The 26,500-nt window shown below is 40.2% G+C and overlaps 1 protein-coding gene across 1 annotated transcript in view; it reads left to right on the forward strand.

Annotated features, from left to right (window-relative positions):
• LOC117458568 (cell adhesion molecule 1-like) overlaps positions 1-26,500 on the forward strand; it is a 539,809-nt gene that overhangs the window by 429,055 nt on the left and 84,254 nt on the right. Inside the window, exons 4-5 of the mRNA XM_034099144.1 lie at positions 16,004-16,162; positions 26,088-26,184. Of these exons, the coding sequence (XP_033955035.1) occupies positions 16,004-16,162; positions 26,088-26,184 (256 nt within the window). The remainder of the gene's footprint in view (positions 1-16,003; positions 16,163-26,087; positions 26,185-26,500) is intronic.

The following is a 26,500-nucleotide window of genomic DNA, read 5'->3' on the forward strand; positions in this document are numbered from 1 at the left end:
TTAAAGTTCCCTTCATAATTATCACTTGATCCGTCGTCTTTTCGATCTGTTATCTGAACAAAGAATGAACCAGAGAAAATGAATTATGGGCTACCTTGAAGATAATTAAACGGCATCCACTGTTCCTCTCGTTCTGAAAATGCATCCTGTGGCTTTCCTGCAATTATCTCCTTTTATAAGTTGTAATCAAGGTGACATGTGCTCCCCTCAGCATTGTGAGGAGTGATAAGCAACGGACTCAGCTGCTTAGTAAAGTGAAGGCAGTCCACTGAGCGGAACAGAACATATCAGCTGCTCAGAAACCAGTGTTCACTCGGTGTATGTCCCCTCACATGTCTGACCTGTATCTGGGTAAGGTTCCAGGCTTGATTGCCATGTGCTCAGCAGCTTCAGTGTAGATATGGCAATGAGAAACCGAAGTCACAGGCTCCTCCAACAGTGCAACATATATATAGGACTAGACAATAGGGCAAGAGAGTGTTTTGAGATGTGCAAGTAAATACAAATAAAGTAGAAATAGTGCAAGAAGAGTCTATACACGTAAATGGAATGTGATATATAGATAAATACGTTGCAAGATGCAGACGGATTTGTCACTACGGAGTCGATGTTATTACATTAAAGGTGGGGTAGGTAAGTTGGAGAAGCAGCTCAAGTGCGCTAGAATTTGAAAATACGCAACCGGAACAAATCTGCCCCTTCCTCACAGAGCCCCTCCTCCAACACACACGCGCACATGACCAATGAGGGCACGAGGTAAGTTTGTGCCCAGATGGAAGGCTGACAGGCAGGTAGGCCATCCAGTTACTTTAGCCGGCTCAGATGATTGGTCATGCTTTTTACAGCGCCACGGCTTCCACTGATGATGTTTCTTTATGGATTTATTGTCAAAGCACTTCAGATATTCAATGCTATCGGGATGTTAAGTGTTTCTGAAGTGAATGACCGACCCCACCTTTAATGTGTGTTATATCCAGTTACTGAAGGAGGAGGTGGGGGTGTAATTACAAAAACAAAAAGGGTAGTCTGTAGAGTTTCAGAATATTTTTAGATAATTGAAATGCAGTCGTCAATAATCCAGAACAAAGGTCATCTTGAGTTTTTGCATAAACTGTGTTTGTCTAATCTTAAATGTTGCTACTGCAGTTCCAACTATGTCAAACATGCACACACGTTAATGTGCAGCACCAGTCAAGAGTTTGGACTAGATTAATACTGAAGACATCAAAACTATGAAAGAACACATATGGAATGATGTAGTAAACAAACGAGTTTTAAATAAACCAGAATATTATGTATACCTCACGAAGCCAAGAGTGAGCAAAGCTGTCATCAAGGCAAAAGGGGGCTACTTCGAAGAATCTAAAATATAAATCCTATTCTGGTTTGTTTAACACTTTTGTATGTGTTCTTTTAGAGTTGTCAAGTCTTCAGTTTTAATCTACAATGTAGAAAAGAATAACAAACTTGTCCAAACCTTTGACTGCTACTGTATATAAACATTTCTACTTTTAAAAGTTGATTATCTCTAACTGTTGTTAAGAATCGTGGAAAAAGGTAGGACCCAAATGCAGACTACAAAAAGGTAAAGGTTATAAACAAAAGCGAGCTTTATTGAAAAGCTGAAAAAACACAAAAACATGGCATGAAAAACACAGGTAGCCCAAACACACAACACTGACTGTGAGCAACAAGGAGGGAGACAGAGGAGACTAACAAGAAGCGTGACGTGAAGGGAGGACGAACAAACAATGAACCGACACTGAACACAGGAAGAGACTAAATACAGGGAGGGGTATTCACGGGACGAGAAACAGCCGGCAGGGCAGGAGAAACACAAGGGCAACAGGTGAACACAATCAGACACACCAGGGAAACTAACGACAGGATAACAAGACACAGGTGGGAACAGAACAGCAAAACAAGACGGACTAAGCTAGGTGGAATAAGGGAAAGGGGTTAGTTAAGATAAGACCTTTATTAATCCCCGAGGGGAAATGCAGTTGTACAAAGCAGGGTAAGTGTGAAAAAACAGGACAGCAAAGATTCACATAGATTCATAACATCTAAAATCAAGAAAAAATTAAAATGATAATAATAATAAAAGACTATAAAATAGGAGATGAGTAAAAATAAGAGTAAAATAACTGTAAAATAACTGTCAGCATGTGTACATATTTGGTCATCTAAGTTATAAAGTACGGAATAAGTTAAAGTGAAAAGTGAAAATGGACATCTGTACACATAGTGGCATATCATATAAGGGAGGAGAAACAAACAATGAACCGACACTGAACACAGGAAGAGACTAAATACAGGGAGGGGTATTCACGGGATGAGAAACAGCCGGGCAGGGGAGGAGAAACACAAGGGCAACAGGTGAACACAATCAGACACACCAGGGAAACTAACGACAGGATAACAAGACACAGGTGGGAACAGAACAGCAAAACAAGACAGACTAAACTAGGTGGAATAAGGGAAAGGGGTTAGTTAAGATAAGATAAGATGAACCTTTATTAATCCCCGAGGGGAAATTCAGTTGTACAAAGCAGCAACAGGGTAAGTGTGAAAAAACAGGACAGCAAAGATTCACACAGATTCATAACATCTAAAATAAATAAAATCAAGAAAAAATTAAAATAATAATAGACTATAAAATAGGAGATGAGTAAAAATAAGAGTAAAATAACTGTAAAATAACTGTCAGCATATGTACATATTTGGTCATCTAAGTTATAAAGTACGGAATAAGTTAAAGTGACAAGTGAAAAGTGAAAATGGACATCTGTACACATATCATAAAAGGGAGGAGAAACAAACAATGAACCGACACTGAACACAGGAAGAGACTAAATACAGGGAGGGGTATTCACGGGACGAGAAACAGCCGGGCAGGGCAGGAGAAACACAAGGGCAACAGGTGAACACAATCAGACACACCAGGGGAACTAACGACAGGATAACAAGACACAGGTGGGAACAGAACATCAAAACAAGACGGACTAAGCTAGGTGGAATAAGGGAAAGGGGTTAGTTAAGATAAGATAAGACGAACCTTTATTAATTAAATTCAGTTGTACAAAGCAGCAACAGGGTAAGGGTGAAAAAACAGGACAGCAAATATTCACACAGATTCATAACATCTAAAATAGATAAAATCAAGAAACAATGTAAATGATAATAATAATAAAAGACTATAAAATAGGAGATGAGTAAAAATAAGAGTAAAATAACTGTAAAATAACTGTCAGCACATATTTGGTCATCTAAGTTATAAAGTATGGAATAAGTTAAAGTGAAAAGTGAAAAGTGAAAATGGACATCTGTACACATTTCATATAAGGGAGGAGAAACAAACCGACACTGAACACAGGAAGAGACTAAATACAGGGAGGGGTATTCACGGGACGAGAAACAGCCGGGCAGGGCAGGAGAAACACAAGGGCAACAGGTGAACACAATCAGACAATCAGACACACCAGGGCAACTAACGACAGGATAACAAGACACAGGTGGGAACAGAACAGCAAAACAAGACGGACTAAACTAAAACCGTGACATGACATTAGGATTGTGACCACTTTAGCATGCATAGCGCGTTTCTACAGTAGTTTATTGCCATGTATGTAAATGAAGCCTTTTTAGGGTCAGTTTCTTTCTTCCTCTGCCGGCTGTTTCCTTGTTAGTGTCTGCATCAATGCGAGTTGCTTTTCTTTTCTAAAATGAAGCTCTGAATATCTTCCGTTAGAGCAATGTGGGTGTGCAGCGGTGGTCAGAGCCTGTTGGCACTGTGACAACTTTCATGCCTTCATCAAAGGTGGAGGAGCTTCAGAGGCCGAGCGGCGAACAGGCCTCCTGCCAGCCGAGCTCCGCCTCAGAGCCAGAGCTTTGTGAAGTCTTTGGAACAAAGGTCCTAATCAGAGGCTGTGTCTCCGGCCCCGAGCGGCTTCACCTCCACACCGCATTAAACCCTGCGTGCTCAAATCTGAGAACGACGCAGCGTGCCAAGGTCAGGGATTGTCTTAAAACTAGAAATTCCCGACAATTAAAAAGAAAGTGTGTTTTCCAGCTTCTCTGGCCACTCTTCAGATCTCTCTGTTTTATTGTGTGTGGGAAACATGAAGCATGTACTAATCATAGTCTTTAGAAACCTTAATGTGACCAGATGTAATAATAATACATGATCGTGCTTTTCCTAATGCTCATTATTATGCTATTATATTTAGACTAGATGTGGGAAGTCAAGTATTTAAATGCTTACCAGTGTGTACAAGGGAAGGCTTGGAAATGCAGCTCCAAGCATTGAACAGTTAAAGGTCATGTTCATCAAGATTCAAAGGTTTTATGTGATATGCTCAAAAGCTACGGTGTAGAAATGGCAATGACCCGAGCTCCTCCAACGATGCAACAAAGTGATATAATAAAAGACAAAAGTACAAATCAAAAATAGAGCAAGAAGTCTATACACACGTAAATAGAATATGATACAAGAACAGAATGTACAATTAAATATTGTACAGTAAGATAACATTAAATACGGTTTGTTACAGTGCTAACTATTTGGATTAATAAATAAATTGCAAGATGACAAACAGATGCATGTTTATGGAGGCATGAGAAGCTCCTAAATGTCGTATAAACAAATGTCCAAATATCTATTGTGTCGTTACAGGAAATTACAAAGTGAGTGCCTCTAAACACAGCTAAAGAAACTGAGTATCACAGCGATACTTCAACATAACATATTTAAGCAATAGCTCACGACAGGAGCTATTGCTTTTATAAAACGGTTACCAAGTGTGGCAATATGAAAGAAAAATACACACTCCAATTTAAATAGTTTTTATTAGTGAATAATGATGTTCAAAGTAAAATAGTCCCTCCGTCACTGCACGAAACATAGTGTGAGGTGGTTGCTAGGCAACAACACTAACAGCTAGCGAACATATTAGACAGAGAGCGTTGATCCATTATTTGGCTGTTTATTTACATTAATGTGTTTGTTGCCGTTTATCGTGCAGCCACTGAAAACCTGTCCAGCATCAGTAGCATGGCTCACGTGGTCACTTGTTGAGGTTGAGGTTGTTCTGTTGCTTGGCGTGGCGAGAATATTGCTCCACTTTCTCCGGTCCCCGAGATTCGGCTTCCAGCAGCTCTGGAGAGAGCTTTCGCACCTGTGGCCACTAACGGTCATCATGTCTCTGCTTTCAAGACCCCCATCAGAAAGCTTTTGAATGGTGCTACTTCTCCAGTTGGTCTACCTGCTCTCCACGTAGCTCTGCATGTCGTCGTTTAGGTGCTTTCTGGAGATAGGCACTCCTCAATCCACTCCTCCATTGTAAGGCCACCCCGGAGGTCGAAGTTAACCTTAAATGTGTCCATCTTAAGCTTTGTTACTTAGACGTAATGTAACAGTTGTAACGGTTGTAGCTTTTCTCAGACGAGTAGGGATACATGACTTGTGAAAAGTAACTACAATTCTACCCGTGGTATACGCTGATTATATCACGGCTAAGAACCAATCAGATTGCTTGATTTGACTTGTCCGTTTTATAAATGTATATATACTAATGCTGTCAAAATTATTGCGTTAACGGCGGTAATTAATTTTTTGAATGAATTGCGTTAAAATATTTAACGCATTTAACGCATGTGCAGAATGGCCCGCCCCATACTCCCACCAGTGGCAGCGCCAGGGTATGGCTGGGGTAGGCTACACCCATACCAAGAAATGGCTTAGCCCCACCATGAGACATGATGTTAAAGTAAGCAAAATAAAGTCTGCCAACTCGCGGAGTAAATTGCACAGACAGCAGTTAGTCAGATTGATTTCAGTAGCCACGGTTTTGAAAACTTTTGTCACGTAGTGATCGACTTCTCAATAGAACATCTTTGATAATGTCTTCTGGCCAATCAGAATCAAGATAGCGGCGTGGTGTTGTTGCAGGAAGTCCCGACGGAGAATACTTTTGCTGTAGTACAGGGGTCCACATAACTGGTACGCAGGTTATGTGCGTAATCTGAAATGCGTACCGTCACTTGTGTCACAAAGCGCATTTGCGTACCGACGTACTTGTGAAGCTTTTCCAGAAGGCGGTTAGATCACCGGACGACAGAGTCGGTCTCCGTGTGCACAGACAGGCTGCTGTTAACGTCGGTCTGTACAACGGAACTGTGCCAAAACTACGCCAACCGGCTGCGGAGGGAGACTCCCCCCTTCACTGGAGAACTGCGCTGAAACAGCTGATCACAACGTTCACACTCTGTGGTCACGAAGTACTCCACTAGCCCCCCCCCCCCTCTGTCGACTTTCCTGTAGTACTCCCCCGTTGAAAGAAATCAACGCGTAATGAATTAAGACCCCACGGTTTGATGATTGATAGGTGTGTGGGCTGTCTTTCATTTTGACACACAGAAAAATGTTATAATAAACATAGATACTGTATGTTAAATGGATATATCCGCCTTCTTTCATTTATCTTTCCATTCCCAACAATATACATAAAGAAATGGCATATTTTGGACATAGTTCGAATAGTGATTAATCTGATTAATTAATTTTTATGCTGTGATTAATCTGATTACAATTTTTAATCATTTGACAGGCCTAATTTATGCATAGGCCTATTCTGTATACTGAAGAAAGGCTGATAAACTATTCAGGGTTAACCACATCATCTTCTTTACTTTTTGCAATGCTGCACTTCAATATATAACATGTATATAACAATACAGTGTTTAGCTGAATTGCTAATTTTTAAAAGGTTGAACTGCTGATGTTTTTATTTTTAGTTTTACACACCTTCTGTCTTTGCAAATACAACTTAAGTTACGCTGCTGCCGTTTAAAATGCAAGCTATTTAGACGACCGAGTCATTTTGAAGTCATGTTGTGAAAAAGGGAAGCTGGTGATGCTTAAAGTATGGAAGACAGAAGGAGTGCAAGAGGATGACAGGATGGAAATAAGAAGAATGGCTGAGTCTGCCAGAGTTTTTGACACCAGGGCAGAATTACTTAAATTACCTTCGGCCGTGGCTTCTTGCCTGGAAGACTTCTTTCTAATTAAACTCCCCCAGAATTAGATTTAATTACCTGGAGTGATAATCAGGCTCTTTTAAATATCATTTGAAGGTTGCAATTGTCATGCTTGCCAACCATCTTTCCTAATATGCACAGACTCATTATCTCTCTATTATCACCTCGTCTTTTCTCTTACTATCACCCCCGTTGTTTAGCCATTTATCAACAAATGTCCAGGCCTCGATGAATCCTGGTGGGAAGTAGTGTAGTACAAATACTTTGTCACTGTACTTAAGTACATGTTTCTGGTATCAGTACTTTACTCCACTGCTTATTCTTCTGACGACTTTTTACTTTGACTTCTTACACTTTGAACACAAATACCTGTACTTTCTACTTCTTACATGTTGAACTCAAATACCTGTACTTTCTACTTCTTACATGTTGAACTCAAATACCTGTACTTTCTACTTCTTACATGTTGAACCCAAATACCTGTACTTTCTACTTCTTACATGTTGAACACAAATACCTGTACTTTCTACTTCTTACATGTTGAACACAAATACCTGTACTTTCTACTTCTTACATGTTGAACTCAAATACCTGTACTTTCTACTTCTTACATGTTGAACCCAAATACCTGTACTTTCTACTTCTTACATGTTGAACACAAATACCTGTACTTTCTACTTCTTACATGTTGAACCCAAATACCTGTACTTTCTACTTCTTACATGTTGAACTCAAGTACCTGTACTTTCTACTTCTCACATGTTGAACCCAAATACCTGTACTTTCTACTTCTTACATGTTGAACTCAAATACCTGTACTTTCTACTTCTTACATGTTGAACCCAAATACCTGTACTTTCTACTTCTCACATGTTGAACCCAAATACCTGTACTTTCTACTTCTTACATGTTGAACCCAAATACCTGTACTTTCTACTTCTTACATGTTGAACTCAAATACCTGTACTTTCTACTTCTCACATGTTGAACTCAAATACCTGTACTTTCTACTTCTCACATGTTGAACACAAATACCTGTACTTTCTACTTCTTACATGTTGAACTCAAATACCTGTACTTTCTACTTCTCACATGTTGAACACAAATACCTGTACTTTCTACTTCTTACATGTTGAACTCAAATACCTGTACTTTCTACTTCTCACATGTTGAACCCAAATACCTGTACTTTCTACTTCTCACATGTTGAACTCAAATACCTGTACTTTCTACTTCTTACATGTTGAACTCAAATACCTGTACTTTCTACTTCTCTCATTCTCCAAACAGCTGGTTCCTTTAGTCTGAATGTGTGTTGGTGCGTGATCATTATTCTTTAGAGTCACTGCGTGCCTATTGGTTGGATCACGATCCGTGTATCCATCACTTCCTGGTCTTCTCTAAAGAAGAGGGACCAATGGAAACGTTGTCATGTTGCCGTTGTTCAGCATGGAAACATTCATTAGCTAACAATGACATTATTGTTCTATTAATATAAAGGGAGGTCAGGTACTCTTTAAAGCAGCTGCTAGCTATGGGTACTTTCTACTGAAGTACACTTCAAAGCCTCTTTACTTTGACTTGAGTAAAGAAGTTTCGTCAGTACTTCTACTTTTACCAGAGTATTTCTAAACACGAGTATCTGTATTTCTACTTGAGGAAAGGATGTGTGTACTTTTGTCATCTCTGGACTGCAGTGAAAGTCAAGAAGAAGGGAGTTGTATCTCTGCAAGTCAAACATGTTTTATCTTCTGAGACAAAAGAAAGGAAGACGGATGTTTAAAAAATATTAGGTTGACTGACAAGGACCAGAACAGCCATTAGCCTCGAGTCTAAAGAGACGACCACGGGGCGATTTCAATTACCCTCCTCTTCCCCGGCAGGAACACCCTACAAGTTGATAAAAGAATATTTTGGATAAAGTAAAGCGATTGAGACATATCTTTTATTTAACTAGACACTACTCCCTCACGGCTCCGCACACAAATGTGGTTAAACGATAAGGAGTGAGACGTAGAGGAGGCGCAGTGAAAGAGGTTTTATTTGAGGATCTACACAGCAAGTGCCACTTGATTTCAGAGATGTTTGCTTTTCCTATTTTATCTTTTCTAGTTCTCTTTTACTCATAATCATCCCCTGCTAGATACTGTCTTTCTAGTTTTATAGAAAGAGATTGAATCTAATGCAAAACAAGGGCACCAGGACTACTGCACTGCATTAATCCATTATTATTTAACTTGTCCATATTACACAGAAGTGTATTTGCACTATTTAGCAAAGCAAAGGGTCAGGACATGTCAAGGAAAGCTGTCAAACAACAAGGAGAAGCCTCTTTTGTAGAAGCTTAACTTCTACAAAAGCCTGCTCTATCAGCTACTCCTTGAAACTAGCTCCCGATTAGCATGTTAGCGTTTAGCTTGTTAGCTTTATTTGTATGTCTGTCTAGCCCTGCAAACAGTCACCAAGTGTCCAAATGTCATGGTAATGTCTTCCATGATAATACATTTATAATATTCCTTGTTGTGTAAAAGGTGTTTGTTTATCCGTTGTTGTCCTCCTCAAAGAAAAACACTAGCATGGCACTAGCATAGCACTAGCATAGCTTGTTACATTGCTAACTCATGTACTAATGTCGAACAGTTCAGCATTACATTATTTTGAGCATCACGACCCCTGTGAAATGACTCTTTTCAGTTTCATAATGTAATCAATTTGCTTCAATAATATGTTGGAGGTCTAGAACATCTGAATGATTGCATTATGTAATCCCTTTTCTAGTTAGCAATGAGCTAACAAAAAATGTGCCGGCTCAGCTAACTCAAAGGGGATAACACAGCAGCAAACTGATAACACACATTTGTTTATTATAAACTATATTTCACCTTTATAGTATAGTTCTTACAGTCATACTTATATATAAATATTGATATATTAGTCCTTCTCCTACCTCAGTATGCATGACTTCCTCCTCTTGTTAGGAACTGCTGTGCTCTGTACTACTGTGCAATGGGATCGAGGGAACTAGTGTTTCATGCCTGGGAATAAGAGGAATATAATGTATTTCATTATTTTTTCCCATATCTCTATAAGAATGTAAATATATGTAGATGTTTATGCATAAAAGTATGTGATTACCTCAGTGAATAGATCTGCTGTGCCATGTCAAAACAATATTGCAGTCCTTCCTCTAAAACATGTACTGTATGTGCTTTATTTATCTTGACTTCATCACGCACACACTATTCATTAATCCTACATGCTAACACGGGGAGACCATGTGGTTAAATTGCTTTGTGGAGGGTAGCTGCTGTACGTCTTGAGTGTGGTGCCTCCAGTGAGTGGGCTTTGATAGAAAACAATGGGCGTATTTGTTGTGATGCATTGTGGGTTTCCCCATTGTTAATACTTGAACAGATTAATATTTGATGCAGCACATGTGTAGTTCTGTCAGATGTCCATCATATGTCTCCTGGAGGAGTGGACAGCAGACACGTTTTAAGCTTGACAGTGCACAGCAGGAATAATTAGTTTTATCTCCACCCAGCACACATGGATGCTGAGCTAGTCGCTGCCCTGTGGTCATGTGAAGATACCTCAATGCTGGCGTGGAGGAAACAAGAAAATCACATTCACCTCACAAACGGAAGTTCAACATGTTCCACTCTCCTTAGTCTCAGCCGTAGCATTTGTTTTATATATTAGCACTCGGGGATATGCTTCCTGTGCAAATGGATCCACAAATAAAGACTTGTTTGTCTGGTAGTGGCAAATCATCTGGAGTACATTACCATTGATGGTTCATTTGGGGTAACTGTGGCTCAGGGGGACAAAATGGAAGTCGACTAATCAGACGTTAGATCCTGAGTCCCTGGGTCCTTCTCACTTCGGTTAAATGGATTCCTTACGTCCCTCACTTGCGTTGTTTCCCTGCGACTAGTCCCTCCCACCAGGGAAGAAAGGAGAGATGCTAGGAAACCACCAGAAGCAGGGAAATGAGTTTTAAGAGCAATGGGACGTCCTTTCCTCCGGAGCATCACGGGAAGCGACGTTTGTTTGTGATGACGCCGCACAGCTGATCGTCTGACAGCAGCTCTGTCCCCGATATTTTCACACACACCCCCGCCTCTGTTAGTACACATTTACTGACACAAACATTTGTATCATCTGTTGTAGACCCCAATACATTAAATAAAATAAGAACTCATTCTCAAAAAAGATAAATGCCATTCTTAAAATGTAAAACGACAAAAGCGATCATGACATTTTTTACAATAAATGAATAAAATGATATTTGACCACGTTGTTGTTCAGATATATCACATATTTGTAACTAAATGAAACATGAATTGAAACAAAACACGGTATAAACTGAGCAGTGAGTCTCGTGAGGTTCATGTGTTTTCTTCACTCCGCTGGGAAACGGCTCTCATGTCAAGAAGCATGAGATCAGTGCATGTGCTGCCTCGTCCAATCAGTGAGCGATACACAGTAAGGGAGCGGGGCGAGTGTCTGAGGATTTCATCGAAGGATGGTCTGGTGGTTCCTCCGTTATCGCTCCTCGCTCCTCCCGCAAAAATAAGGCCATTGGGACGCTACTCAAGACGGCGCAGACAAATCAACTTCCGGTGAGACCGAGGCCAAGCAGCGAGGAAATGAAAAATAAGAGAAGTGAGAAAGGGCCCCCTGCAGTCAACATGTCCAAGCATCCTTGGGTTAAATACTTGATCCCAAAATTGCTCCCATATGTCTAGGGCAGGCGTTCTCAAAGTGTTGATGAGTGAGGGCCAATGTAGGTACCCAATATTGGATTGAGGGCCGCCCAAGAAAAAACGGAACACAAAATAATTCCAAAACAAATCCTTTCTTTATTGTACTAACCAATTACTGAGATGCCTAGTTGCCATGCAACCAGTAGTCTAGCAAACTTTCCACAAGCTGTCATTCATAATTTAGGAATGACAACCCAGGGGGCGCGGTTTTACCATTCTTAAATTCCATTCTAATTCTTACTAGATACGACCATGGAGGATTAAAATACAACGCATGCATTTCAGCGTGTCACATTAACTATCGCGGGCCGCCAGAAACATTTCCCAGGGCCGCCATTGGCCCGCGGGCCGCACTTTGAGAACCCCTGGTCTAGGGTATTGAAGTCTATTGGATACAAGTGTCAGCTAAATGTAATTTCACATTGTTTTTACACGTATTCCTTCGATATACGATAATACTTTAATGGTCAAATCAAGTCTGGCATTTGACTTGCATCACAGCAGCTCCATTTGTAACATCGACACGGACACATGTCAAGACATACCATCACAATCACTGAGAGAAATATGCGGGGAAAAGCCCCTCTGGCGTGCAATTGATCTGGGATTCAGCTCTGTATTTACCGTGAGGATTGACTGGTTGTTTGGACAGAATTTAAAACCAACAGATGTTTAACATTTAACTTTATTTCAATACATTTCTAATATTCAAAACAAAAGATCCTGACAACTTGAACACAGACCACTGTTTCAGGCATCTCAAATACTTTTTGGTTTGAAAAACTTCCGATGCTTTCATGAATCTGAAGCCTCTCGTGGTATTTATCCGAGACAACCTCCTCCCTTAAACCTAGCCCATCATAACAAGCCACAGTACAGGAGTGGGTAGAATTTGTTTTTCCCACATATTTTGCAGCCAAAAATCGAAACTTCTAGACAGATGTTCACCTCCAGCCGCATTCGTCTTGGCAGTCTCTTTCACTTTTTTATGCTCCCAGTTTTTGTTTTATTGATCGGCTACAAACACACCGGCGCAACAGTGTGTTAGGAAGTAAGACAAAGGGGTAAAAACAATCAATCTCTCTTTGCGCCTCTGCCATGCAGCGCTGTCTGCAGCTATTCCTCTTATTTTGTATGACGGTGATGAGGTATCCTCTTCATTGCTATTGAGAACATATTGTCCATTTAATATTACAGAGCAGCCACTAATCAGAGGTTACTTTGCTGGCTTCAGATCTACTAGTTTTCTGTTAAATCTGTCTATATATTACATTACATGTCACGAGTTAGACGCTTTTATCCAAAGCGACTTACACAATACTATGGGCAATCCCCACAGGAGCAATTTGGGGTGAAGAGTCTCAGGGACACAACGACATGCAGTGGGGTTTGAACCCTGATCCGAACACCAGCGCGCAACCCACTGCGCCACACGCCTTATATAACGTTGTATGTGTCACATCCTCTGACAGTATTGTTAGCTGATTCACCTTCTCTGACTATTTTCAAGAACAACCTCTTTACTTCCTCTCCACACTTTGTTCAAAGGTCAACGGAAGAAAGACACTCACATTGCAGCCAAATAATAGCTGTCTTTATAATGCCTTCACATTTTTAAAACCAATGTTTTTCTCCCCCGGCAGCCTTCAGTCCAAAGGTTCCATCTTTTCGTCAAGTAAAACTTAGTGAGCCTTCAACAAAAAGTTGTTCAAAAAGTACTGCCAGAGGAACTAAGGATGCATAACACAAAGGTTCAGTGCAAGCTGGGAAGAAATCTAAAGTTAAATTTAGATTTCCGAAAGTTTTTTGTTGTGAAAGATAACGTATGTTCACTGTAAAGCTGGCCGACACCTCCTGAGCTCAGTTTTCATTATGTGAGTGTAGTGCTGAAAAGAAACTGAAAATCAATTGAGCCCTAAAGAAAGAAGCCAACCAACCAGCAGAGACATTCAGGGGATTAAAACAACAAGCGGTGCTGTGTTAGTGTTAGTGTTTAAATTAGAAAGTATAGATCAACATTTGGGAACTGCATGAACAAGGGAAGAATGGAAGTTACATTTCTGTCTAAAAAGTCTGCATGGAGGTTTTCTCCCACAGTCCAAAGACATGCATAGATTAGGTGAAATATAGATTTGATATTGCCTGTAGGCGTGAAAAGTTGTTTTGTGTCAATCCTACGAAAGGCTGACAACCTGTCGTGGTCGAACGACAACAGCGTTCCTAAAAAGGCCTCCATGCTTTTCAATCAAATCAGGAAGTTCTTAGTGCGGTATCCAAATGTTGGCTTGGGGTTGTTTTCGCAGCAAGCTCAGCATAAAATATCAAGGTATAAAAGTATGCCAATGTCAGTTCTGTCAAAGTGTCCTTTCGTTAGCATATTAATCCAACTTTGACGGGTCGTGAACATATTTTTTCGAGCCATAACCCGTTTATACCCCAAAGAATACAGAGAACACCTACAAATTAAGAAGGATCATCACATGGACAAAATAAGGACACAAAACAAAATGGTTGTGAAAAGGGTTAGGTAAAGGGTTGGTAACCATAAAAAAGAGATGATCCTCAGATAAATCCCAAATGGTAAGGGGTGGAGTTATAACATTGTGTGTATTGGATGATGTCCTCCATCTTCTAATGTGTACCGAGTTTAGCGCCTCTAGCTTTTTGCTTTGATATATACCATTGACTCCCATTAAAGCAAAAACAGGATAATCCTACACAAATCCAAAGTGCTAAGGTGTAGGGCCTTGCAATTTGGTGTCAATAATAGTCTCCTCCTGCTATTAATGTGTGCCAAGTTTGGAACCTGTAGCTTCTTTCTTTGATATAGCTGCCATTGACTCCCATTGAAGCAAAAACGGGATAAGCCTCATATAAATCCAGAACGCCAAGTGGTAGGGCCATGAAAGTTGGCCTCAATAATAGTTTCCTCCTGCTATTAATGTGTGCCAAGTTTGGAACCTGTAGCTTCTTTCTTTGATATAGCTGCCATTGACTCCCATTGAAGCAAAAACGGGATAAGCCTCATATAAATCCAGAACGCCAAGTGGTAGGGCCATGAAAGTTGGCCTCAATAATAGTCTCCTCCTGCTATTAATGGGTGCCAAGTTTGGTGTTTTATATATTTTTCTTTTGATATTGCTGCTATTGATCATCATTAGGGTTAGGCCGAACTTTGGGACATCACTTTTAGAAGTAAAGGCTAGTTAAATACTTTTATATCACACATGTACTGCTGTGATTAAGTGCGCTTGTGAAAGTTGGCGTCAATATAGTCTCTCCCTGCTATTAATGTGTACCAAGCCATTGACCCCCCCCATTCTAACATATTCAGAAAATTATCATCGTTATGGTTAGGGTTAGGCAAGTTTATTCATAGAGCACCTTTCAACACAAGGCAATTCAAAGTGCTTTAGAAAAATGAAAGACATTAAAGGTGGGGTATGTAAGTTTGAGAAACCGGCTCGAGATACACTTGTTATATTCCATGGAATGCTCTTAACGTCCCGATAGCAATGAATAAATTAAATGCTTTGACAAAAAATCCATAAAGAAATGTCATCTATGGAAGCCGTGGCGCTGTAAAAAGCACGACCAATCATCTGAGCCGGCTAAAGTAACTGGATGGCCTACCTGCCTGTCAGCCTTCCATCGGGGCACAAACTGCCCTCGTGCCCTCGTTGGTCATGTGCGCGTTCGTGTGTTGGAGGAGGGGCTCTGTGAGGAAGTGGCAGATTTGTTCCGGCTGTGTATTTTCAAATTCTAGCGCACTCGAGCTGCTTTCTCCAAAATTACATACCCCACCTTTAAGAGCATTAAGAAACATATTATCAAATGGCATTTAAAAACACTCATTTAAAAGCAAAGATAATAAAACATGAATAGCAAAAGAACATGAATTACAGGGACAGTGCGGTGTGAGATACACACATCTGAAATGTTTAGCTCTGACTCTCAAGCATTGCTAACTTTTTAGCAGACATTGTTTTCTTTGACCTACCTTTCTTTCTACTTTCTTTTTTATCGTATCCTTTAGTTATTTCAAATGTTTCATGCTAAACAAACCCGTCTTTGGAAAATTCTAATCTGACCCCATGGTACCTTTTTAGATTTCGCCCAAACTAGGGTTTGAAATAGGCTAGTTATATCACACATGTTCTGCTGTGATTAAGTGTGCTTTTGTTTGTCTCCAATAGGTAAGCCCAAAGTGGAGCTGACCTACGACAAGATGTACACCGTGACCAGCCGGCTGACCTTCACCGTCAGTAAGGAGGACGACGGCGTGCCGGTGGCGTGCATCGTGGACCACCCTGCCGTGAAGGACTTCCTTGCACAGAAATACCTCGAGGTTCAGTGTAAGTACTTCTGGTATGCCGTAAATTAGAAATCAGCGTGGATATTTTAAGCTGCCATATGCAAGTTTTCCAAGTGTCTCATCAGCTCAACTCCACAAATTGGACTGTAATACAGAAGAGTGTTCCGTCGGCGCTAATTAAACGGCATAAATTTGCTACTTTTCCCAACTAAAAGTTTGCTGTATGGCCCTGTCATCGAAGGGAAATCATCTCAACGCGCGGGTTACACAAGGAGAAAGTTGGTCTGCCGCAGAGTAGAGTGTTCCATCTCCACTAATTAAATGACATCAATTTCCCCCCCCCCCCCCGCTGAACTGTCGGTGCATGGCAAAGTCATTAGAGGGAAACCAAATCAGAGCAGGATGAGTAAAAAATGTAAATATATAAAATTGTGCATTTGTGAATATCTTCCAAAGAAATATACTAATGCATCAGGTTGTGTTTGCTTGTTGTTAACATGAGTTGTCATTATGTTGCTGTTGCAGTTACTTGATATTATAAAATAACTTTCACAGTATTTCCTGACATTAAAGCCTACGATAATATAGCAGTTAAATCCAGTTTGAGGTAAAAAGTTCATTAATAAGGCTGCTTTTATGCTATTATGTGCATAATACATAGGATGTTAAGTGTGCACTAACCAGGTGCAGAGAATTAAACTCTTGAGCGCGCACAAAAGAAGGAATTTACATCTTTGTGATATTGAGTGCTTCTGAACTCCTCCAAAAATTGGCCATAAGTGGAAGTAGGCATGCACTTTAATCAAGTGTGTGCACATGAACACCTCAGTCTCTCTTTGCAAATCCTTTAATGAAAAGAGCAGAAGAGAAGTCGAGGGAAAGGTATTTCTTAATGCCCTCCAAAATCAAACAGCTCTATTTATAGAATCTGCAATGATCTCTTATATCTCTTATATGATGAAATGGCATTTAAGTAAAATAGTGTACAAAGTAATATTGGTAAATATATAAAAAATGATAACAGAGGTAAACGACAAGTGAAATACACCATATCCAACCAAAACAATTGATAACAAAATATTGATTGTCACTTAGGCATGGTATGTGGGATGCAACAACAACATAAACAAATACACTTTGGAATGTTTCTAGAACATTTAGAGAACCTTAAAATACTGAATATGACATTCGGAAATTCGGAAATTATGTTTTTTCTTGTTTTTGCACATTATTTGTGCATCTGGCCTCCGACGTTTACGTTAGGATACGTTAGGATATGTTATGATACGTTATGATACGTTAGGATACGTTAAGATATGTTATGATGCGTTACGATGCGTTACGGTACGTTACGATACGTTAAGAAAGTTAACGTACGTTATGATACGCTACAATACATTAAGATACGTTGCGATACGTTGCGATACGTTACGATACGTTACGATACGTTGCGATACTTTGCGATAAGTTACGGTACGTTAAGAAAGTTAACGTACGTTATGATACGCTACGATACATTAAGATACGTTACGATACGATACGTTACGATACGTTGCGATACGTTACGATACGTTGCGATACGCTATGATACGTTGCGATACGCTATGATACTTTACGATACGTTATGATACGATACGATACGTTACGATAAGTTACGGTACGTTATGATACGGTACGTTATGATACGGTACGTTACAATACGTTTTTATGATACGTTATTATTAGGGCTGTCAAGGGCTGTTAACGCGTCTAATTATTTTAACGCGATTAACGCATGTGTATTTTTTTTCCTCGGCCGCCCCGTAGTTTGAGAGCGCATTGAGTTTAAAATATCATCTACAAGCTGATGCTGACAGCCCCGCTGATGCTGACAGCCCCGCTCCTGCCGCCCGCTTGTGGCAGACCACACTTCCACGCTCACCGGCAGGCACCGACTGGCCATCGGGAGGACCGGGAGGGTGTGTGTGGCCCGAGCGAGCGAGAGAGAGAGAGAACGTGCACACCTTACGTGCATTGTTGTTGTTAGCATCTGGTGCTAGCTAGCTGCGCTAACGGATATAAGGAGCTGTTTCAATGAAAACAGAGGAGCGACATTTCGCCGACAACTGCGCCGAGCACTTGACTTTATGCAGGAAGCAGACAGCGGGACATTGTAGGAGAAGTCAGCACACTCAGCACGGATATTGCACAACATGATTGCAGCGTCCAGGCAGCTCCGGTTCGAGCATATGCCTTGAGTTGCACATAGCTCCAACGAACCATCACAGTGTCTCTCCACACACACACACATGCACGTGCACACACACACACACACACACACACACACACACACACACACACACACACACACACACACACACACACACACACACACACACACACACACACACACACACACACACACACACACACACACACACACACACACACACACATACTGTATTGTATGAGAGGGGTTCCAGGTTGAATTGAGGCGGATATTTTTAATGTTCAGAGGTTGTTATGTTTAATAGTCATGAGAATATTTGTCATTAATAAAATGATAAACAAACGTTTGCATAAAGCATATTTGTCCACTCATATATAAGAGTATTAAAAACTTAAAATATCCCTCTAAGGTACATTTAGAACAGATAAAAAATGTGCGATTAATTTGCGATTAAATATTTTAATCGACTGACAGCCCTAGTTATTATACGTTAAGATAAGTTAACATACGTTAAGACACGTTAAGATACGTTATGATACGTTAAGATACATTATGATACGTTAAGATACGTTAAGATACGTTAAGATACGTTAACATACGTTAAGATACGTTAAGATACGTTAATATAAGTTAACATACGTTATGATACGTTAAGATACGTTAAGATACGTTATGATACGTTATGATACGTTAAGATACGTTAAGATACGTTAATATAAGTTAACATACGTTAAGATACGTTATGATACGTTAAGATACGTTAAGATACGTTAATATAAGTTAACATACGTTAAGATACGTTATGATACGTTAAGATACGTTAAGATACGTTAAGATAAGTTAATATAAGTTAACATACGTTAAGATACGTTATGATACGTTAAGATACGTTAAGATACGTTACGACACATTATCTGTGGTGAGTGCGCCACTCTTACATTTCTAAATGTAACTCCCATGGTCCAGGGTTATGTTTTTATTGCTAAAATGTATAACAGTAAAGAATATCAATGGGTATTGGAGACAGATATTTGCAACACCTAAGTTTGCCTTAGATATATATATGAATACTGGACTTCTCATAGCGATGGAATCCCTGCCGTGTGGGCAGTAATTAATATGCCAGGCCTTTGTAATGCGGAGCTTTAGATATTTTTATTGATGCAAAATAACAGAATGTATGCCTTTCATGCCCCGGTAACCTTATGTCTTTAGCCTCTGGCATGTCCTAGCATTCTGTTTTAAAAAAATAAAACTCTTCTGCAGCCATATGACCTTTCCCCGGGAGAGCGAGAGGAGGAGATCAGATCATCTTCAGAGGCAGCGTGGCATTTAGTCGGCCTCTGATAACAGAGAGAGAGACTCTGTGCATACTGCATCAGCCAACAAAACATTCAAGTTTAATATTATATTCTGAGTATTATCCGTGGAACATTATAACCTATTGTGTGGAACATCATAATTGGAGATTGTCTTCATTTCTTTGACTTCTGTCGTGCTCCTTATTATCAGGCTCTGTAAGTGACTGAGTTTCCTGAAGAGCAGCTCTTGATTTTCAAAGGATTTTTCTTTTTTCCTTACTCTAAAAATAGCAATTTGGCTGATTTGATTGGAGTTAATTGGAAGTGTACTTATTGAATTAGCCAGAGGTGTTAAAGTACAATCTGCTCAGTTCAGGGTGTACCTCGGTTTTGGAGTCATGGTTTTTAGTACAGAAAATATAATAAAAGAAAAACCGTAAATCATTTATGAGTTCATTTTTTCATTGTAAATATTCAAATAGTGGCATTGGACAGAAGCCCCGAGATGCAAGGTAAAAATAATGTACGCAGTTTCTGTTGAAATCTAAGTTTAGGTGGTATTTTTTTATTGCTAAATATGAGAGTTAGAGTAGCTAATGTTTTATTTGTTCTGTTTGTGTTTCTGCAGACACATTTTAGGGCCATTGAACAATATTGAAACACATTGCAAGTATTTTCTAACTGATTTTGTTCACTATTTTAGTCAGAAAAATAAAGAGATTTTTGAACATTAAAGCATGGAGACATGTCACAGTAGAGACACGACATACTGATATACACCTGAACATCAGCAGGAGAGGAATCTTTAAAGTAGAGACACTACATACTGATATACACCTGAACATCAGCAGGAGAGGACTCTTTAAAGTAGAGACACTACATACTGATATACACCTGAACATCAGCAGGAGAGGACTCTTTAAAGTAGAGACACTACATACTGATATACACCTGAACATCAGCAGGAGAGGACTCTTTAAAGTAGAGACACTACATACTGATATACACCTGAACATCAGCAGGAGAGGACTCTTTAAAGTGGAGACACTACCTACTGATATACACCTGAACATCAGCAGGAGAGGACTCTTTAAAGTAGAGACACTACATACTGATATACACCTGAACATCAGCTGGAGAGGACTCTTTAAAGTAGAGACACTACATACTGATATACACCTGAACATCAGCAGGAGAGGACTCTTTAAAGTAGAGACACTACATACTGATATACACCTGAACATCAGCAGGAGAGGACTCTTTAAAGTAGAGACACTACATACTGATATACACCTGAACATCAGCAGGAGAGGACTCTTTAAAGTAGAGACACTACATACTGCTATACACCTGAACATCAGCAGGAGAGGACTCTTTAAAGTAGAGACACTACATACTGATATACACCTGAACATCAACAGGAGAGGACTCTTTAAAGTAGAGACACTACATACTGATATACACCTGAACATCAGCAGCAGAGGACTCTTTAAAGTAGAGACACTACATACTGATATACACCTGAACATCAGCAGGAGAGGACTCTTTAAAGTAGAGACACTACATACTGATATACACCTGAACATCAGCAGGAGAGGACTCTTTAAAGTAGAGACACTATATACTGATATACACCTGCACATTAGCAGGAGAGGACTCTTTAAAGGAGAGACACTACATACTGATATACACCTGAACATCAGCAGGAGAGTACTCTTTAAAGTAGAGACACTACACACTGATATATACCTGAATATCAGCAGGAGAGGACTCTTTAAAGTAGAGACACTACATACTGATATACACCTGAACATCAGCAGGAGAGGACTCTTTAAAGTAGAGACACTACATACTGATATACACCTGAACATCAGCAGGAGAGGACTCTTTAAAGTAGAGACACTATATACTGATATACACCTGCACATTAGCAGGAGAGGACTCTTTAAAGGAGAGACACTACATACTGATATACACCTGAACATCAGCAGGAGAGTACTCTTTAAAGTAGAGACACTACACACTGATATATACCTGAATATCAGCAGGAGAGGACTCTTTAAAGTAGAGACACTACATACTGATATACACCTGAACATCAGCAGGAGAGGACTCTTTAAAGTAGAGACACTACATACTGATATACACCTGAACATCAGCAGGAGAGGACTCTTTAAAGTAGAGACACTATATACTGATATACACCTGCACATTAGCAGGAGAGGACTCTTTAAAGGAGAGACACTACATACTGATATACACCTGAACATCAGCAGGAGAGTACTCTTTAAAGTAGAGACACTACACACTGATATATACCTGAATATCAGCAGGAGAGGACTCTTTAAAGTAGAGACACTACATACTGATATACACCTGAACATCAGCAGGAGAGGACTCTTTAAAGTAGAGACACTACATACTGATATACACCTGAACATCAGCAGGAGAGGACTCTTTAAAGTAGAGACACTACATACTGATATACACCTGAACATCAGCAGGAGAGGACTCTTTAATTAATGATAGAGACCTAATTAGTGTTTGGTAAGCTAACTCAGACAGTGATGGGTGCAAACTCCCTGTCATGTCTTGTGGTTCGCCAGTTGTCTTTTTCTACAAGCCATTATATAATCCAGCTACATATTTGTAGGACATTATAAAGAGCTAAGAATTAAAGCGTACTATGGTGGTGTTTGTTTACTGATGATATATTATCCTGATAGACGAGGTGATTTACATTTCAATCACTCACTGTGTGGGCAATTTGCTAGTAGAGCGGAGTGCATTGTGTGCTAAGTAAACAGCTAAAAAGGCCATTGTCAGGGGATAGCGTAATTAAATAAGCGTGTAATGTTATGTGTATGAGCGGAGCGGGCTGTTTTGCTGCGTCGACTCGCTGCTTCTCCCTTAAGGTCGCCAGGCTGCACGGAGATGGATAGTGCCGTCTCGAGTGCTTATGAGGTGAGGCGCACAATAAAGCAAATAATTCAGTTAGCGTAATGATAACGGCCTTCTTGCATACTGTAGACACTAATTCATTCCCACCGAAGAGGCAGGAGGCGGATCTGGCTGTGCAGCATTGTGTTTACCCATCAAGCAGAGACAAGAAAGCGCCGACATATCTACTCGCGGCTATCAAAACAACTTACAGATGCCCGGCGTCCTTCATGTTTATTGCTCCGAGATGACAAGGTCGGCTACGAGAGTGAAGAAAAGTTGCCGTGTAGCGCCTGCAGTGGGAAACAAAACCAAAGGCTCGCTGTCTGAACATGCCCACTGAGCAGAAGACTTGGATTTTCGCCCGTCTGCTGTCCATCACGGAGACGGAGAGGCGGCCGCTGACAGGGTGTGATTTAGACAGATGGATGACCAGACACGTGTTGTTTGTTGCCGAGAAGGTCGGACGGCAGTGTGAAACTTTACAGCCGGCTTTTGAAATCGTAACTCAGGCCTCGTGTCTGCAGGCTGATTAGACATGTACGCAGCAAACTGTGCATTCAGGATTTAATACTGGGGGGAAACAAGAATAACAATCAGGGAAGTGTAATTACGGCACAGTGACTCAGCAATCAGTCTGCTCTGAGATGAGTGGAGGTTTGAACGATTTCTTCGTCATCTCACACAAAGCAACACATGTCTTTGAGAAGCCATTATCGGTTGAGGCTTTTAATATATTGCAAAAAATGTCAGCCATCATTTTGGATCTTTTTTTAATGAACTTTGATTGATTTTATACAGAAATTGACCGCACAAAAAGGTGTTATAAAGTACATCCAAACATATAATACACAACAACATCAAAGACAACAACATAAACAGTTGGCTAGAAAAAAACATTTAGAAATAAATTTAGAAAAATGATAACAACTAAACACAAGTAATTTTGTATCATTTCAACACAGATATTCATCAAAATGACTAAGTACAACCAATGTAATGTTAATGTTGTGTGTTACTGTATGTTTAATGATCTAATTCAATTGAATATATACAAGAAAACCAACCTTTTTGTGAGTTATCCGATGACATTGTTTTTGGTAAAATACCTCAAATCTTTTGGCGAAATACCGACAAAGCTTTTGATAAATCAGTTAGAAAACGTATTAAAAAAAAATCTTAACAATTTCAAAAAGTCATGTACAAGGGCTGATATAATAATACCTACCAGAAAATAAAAAGAAATGTCATACAAGTAATAACTCTAACTCATTCATAAAGAAGAATGAGTTACTGTATCTCTGTAACGGAGGTGATCTCTGGGCCCATAGATCTCGGCCTCCGTTACGGGTAATATAGCAATAAAACATTGCACAGGAAGCAGGGGAATTTATGTAACTAGTTTGTCTGTCTCTGTTTCCTGGTTTTATGTTGAAAAGTGTTCCCTTTCCCCATGTCTGTTGCTGATTGTGTGCACCTGGTGCCCCGTGTTCTCCTCCCCCTCACCTGTGTCTTGTTGGTTGATTAGTGTGTGTGTGTGTGTGTGTGTGTGTGTGTGTGTGTGTGTGTGTGTGTGTGTGTGTGTGTGTGTGTGTGTGTGTGTGTGTGTGTGTGTGTGTGTGTGTGTGTGTGTGTGTGTGTGTGTGTGTGTGTGTGTGTGTGTGTGTGTGTATCTGTAGGCTTATGTTTCCCTGTCTGTTAGGAGGCTGGTCGTGTGTGTGAGATCCTTGTGGCTGGTGACTGGTCTCACGGGAAAAGCAAGATTGGGGCTGTTTCCCGTGCTCGATAAATGCCCACACCGGGTTATAGTTCTGGACGTTCTGCCTCCTTGCTTGGTCGGGCCGCTCAATTGTCAGCGACACACTCTCAAACACTACACTGATATAGCATGTTCCCTTCGTGTCTGATTTACTGGTTGGACGGTTCAAAGCTGAAACAGATATCAGGACTCTTGTTTTGCTTTCAGTTCTTCTCTCTCTACATGGTAACACAAAACTCAATCCCTTACTCAGATGACAGATTGAATAAAAAATTGCATTTTTGTCCAGAATAAAGGATCATGTCTCACACCAAGATGAGAACAGAGCTTTGATAACACCAGCAACAGTCGGGGGAATGAGAACAATAGAAACTCGTCGGTTGCAAAGAATAGCACAGCAGAAACTGTCAAAGCACCCCGCTGATTGTCAAAACAACATTCTTACAGTTTCTCTCCGCCTGCGCTGCAGTCAACACTGCCTTTTGTTTTGTGTGTGATAGTTATCAGGTATTTGGATGTACTACTTGTGGGTCCAAACCACGCCTGTCATTCCCCAGTGCGTTGCCTTGTGTTTTGGTGTTGGGGTTAATTTACGATTCCATCAATATTATACCCAAGGTAGACCCAACCCTGCTGAAGAATGATTGATGAAATTGAAGAGAGGGTTGGGGGTAAAAAGGCAGCGGTGGTCAGATAGATGTAAAGGAAAAACACCTTGAATTTATTCTGTTGTTAACATCATGTCAAGTCAAATAAATCCAGACCCAGCAGAGGTGGTGTGGTGTGAAGCTCAATCGTAATAAAAAAATAATGTTCCTGTTTCTTGAACTGCTTTATTCTTTAACTTCAGCACTACTGGGGCGGGACATGCTAATGTTTTGTGTTTACTACTTAAACATATAGGGACTATTTATGTGAGCTGCACCGTGTATTCTGTGTGAAGAAAATGAGTGATGGATAAATACCTGATTACCGTGAAAAAGGATGCAGGGATGATGTGTATGCAGACCCTGAAGCTAGCATCTCCCTGGTTCCCCTACAAAAAGCCAATGGATTTGCATTTTTGAATAAAATAAGCTATACGGCAACAAACGTTGATGATACTTTCACGTCTTGTTTAGCAGGGATATTCTCCATATATTAACAACACTTTTCGAGTTTTGAATTAAAAAGTGAACGTTATAGGAACTACAGCACGGTCACATGACTTCACGTCACCACCGCTAAGCTAAAGGCGGCTAATGTTGGGCTATAAAGGAACTACAGCACGGTCACATGACTTCACGTCACCACCGCTAAGCTAAAGATGGCTAATGTTGGGCTATAAAGGAACTACAGCACGGTCACATGACTTCACGTCACCACCGCTAAGCTAAAGGCGGCTAACGTTAGGCTATAAAGGAACTACAGCACGGTCACATGACTTCACGTCACCACCGCTAAGCTAAAGGCGGCTAATGTAGTCTGATTTAGACACTTAGATTCAACAGTTGGGGTATGTACTGACATATCGTATGTTGTACACCAACACAAATGTCTTCAGCTTGTGTTAAACACAGACCAGATTTCAGGGTTCAAACCAAAAACACATTCAGAATACCATTGGGTTAATGTTCGCCAACTAACCCAACTTCTGGGTTGCACAAAAAAATATGTCATCACTGCACCATTCTAAGTATATGCAGAGGGAAGATGTGTAATTCATTACCTGTTCTGTTATGCCAGCATTTAATTTTCTTTCTATCTTTACTTTCAGACAAACCGGAGGTGAAGATCGTGGTAGAGTTTCCTCAGGGTCTGACGAGGGAAGGAGAGAACCTGGAACTCACGTGTCAGGCCAAAGGCAAACCCCAGTAAGAGAGACACACACACACACACACACACACACACACACACACACACACACACACACACACACACACACACACATTGTTACTAATTAAAATATGCCAAGGGTAGAGAAAACACATTTATTTATTCATTGAGATGCCTTGACTTCATTTTAAGGTCTGCATATGCGTGTCCCGTTGCTGTGCTATGAATTGCTGTTGAGAATAAACGTTTTCAGCAGCACGTTGAGAGTGAGTTCAAATGAGGATGTACACAAATACAACTCCAGCAATCAGGCATAACAAATATGAAGCAATTAACCTTTTACCACCAAGTTCT

Source organism: Pseudochaenichthys georgianus, chromosome 14 (genome assembly GCF_902827115.2).
Source record: "Pseudochaenichthys georgianus chromosome 14, fPseGeo1.2, whole genome shotgun sequence".
NCBI lineage: Eukaryota > Metazoa > Chordata > Actinopteri > Perciformes > Channichthyidae > Pseudochaenichthys > Pseudochaenichthys georgianus.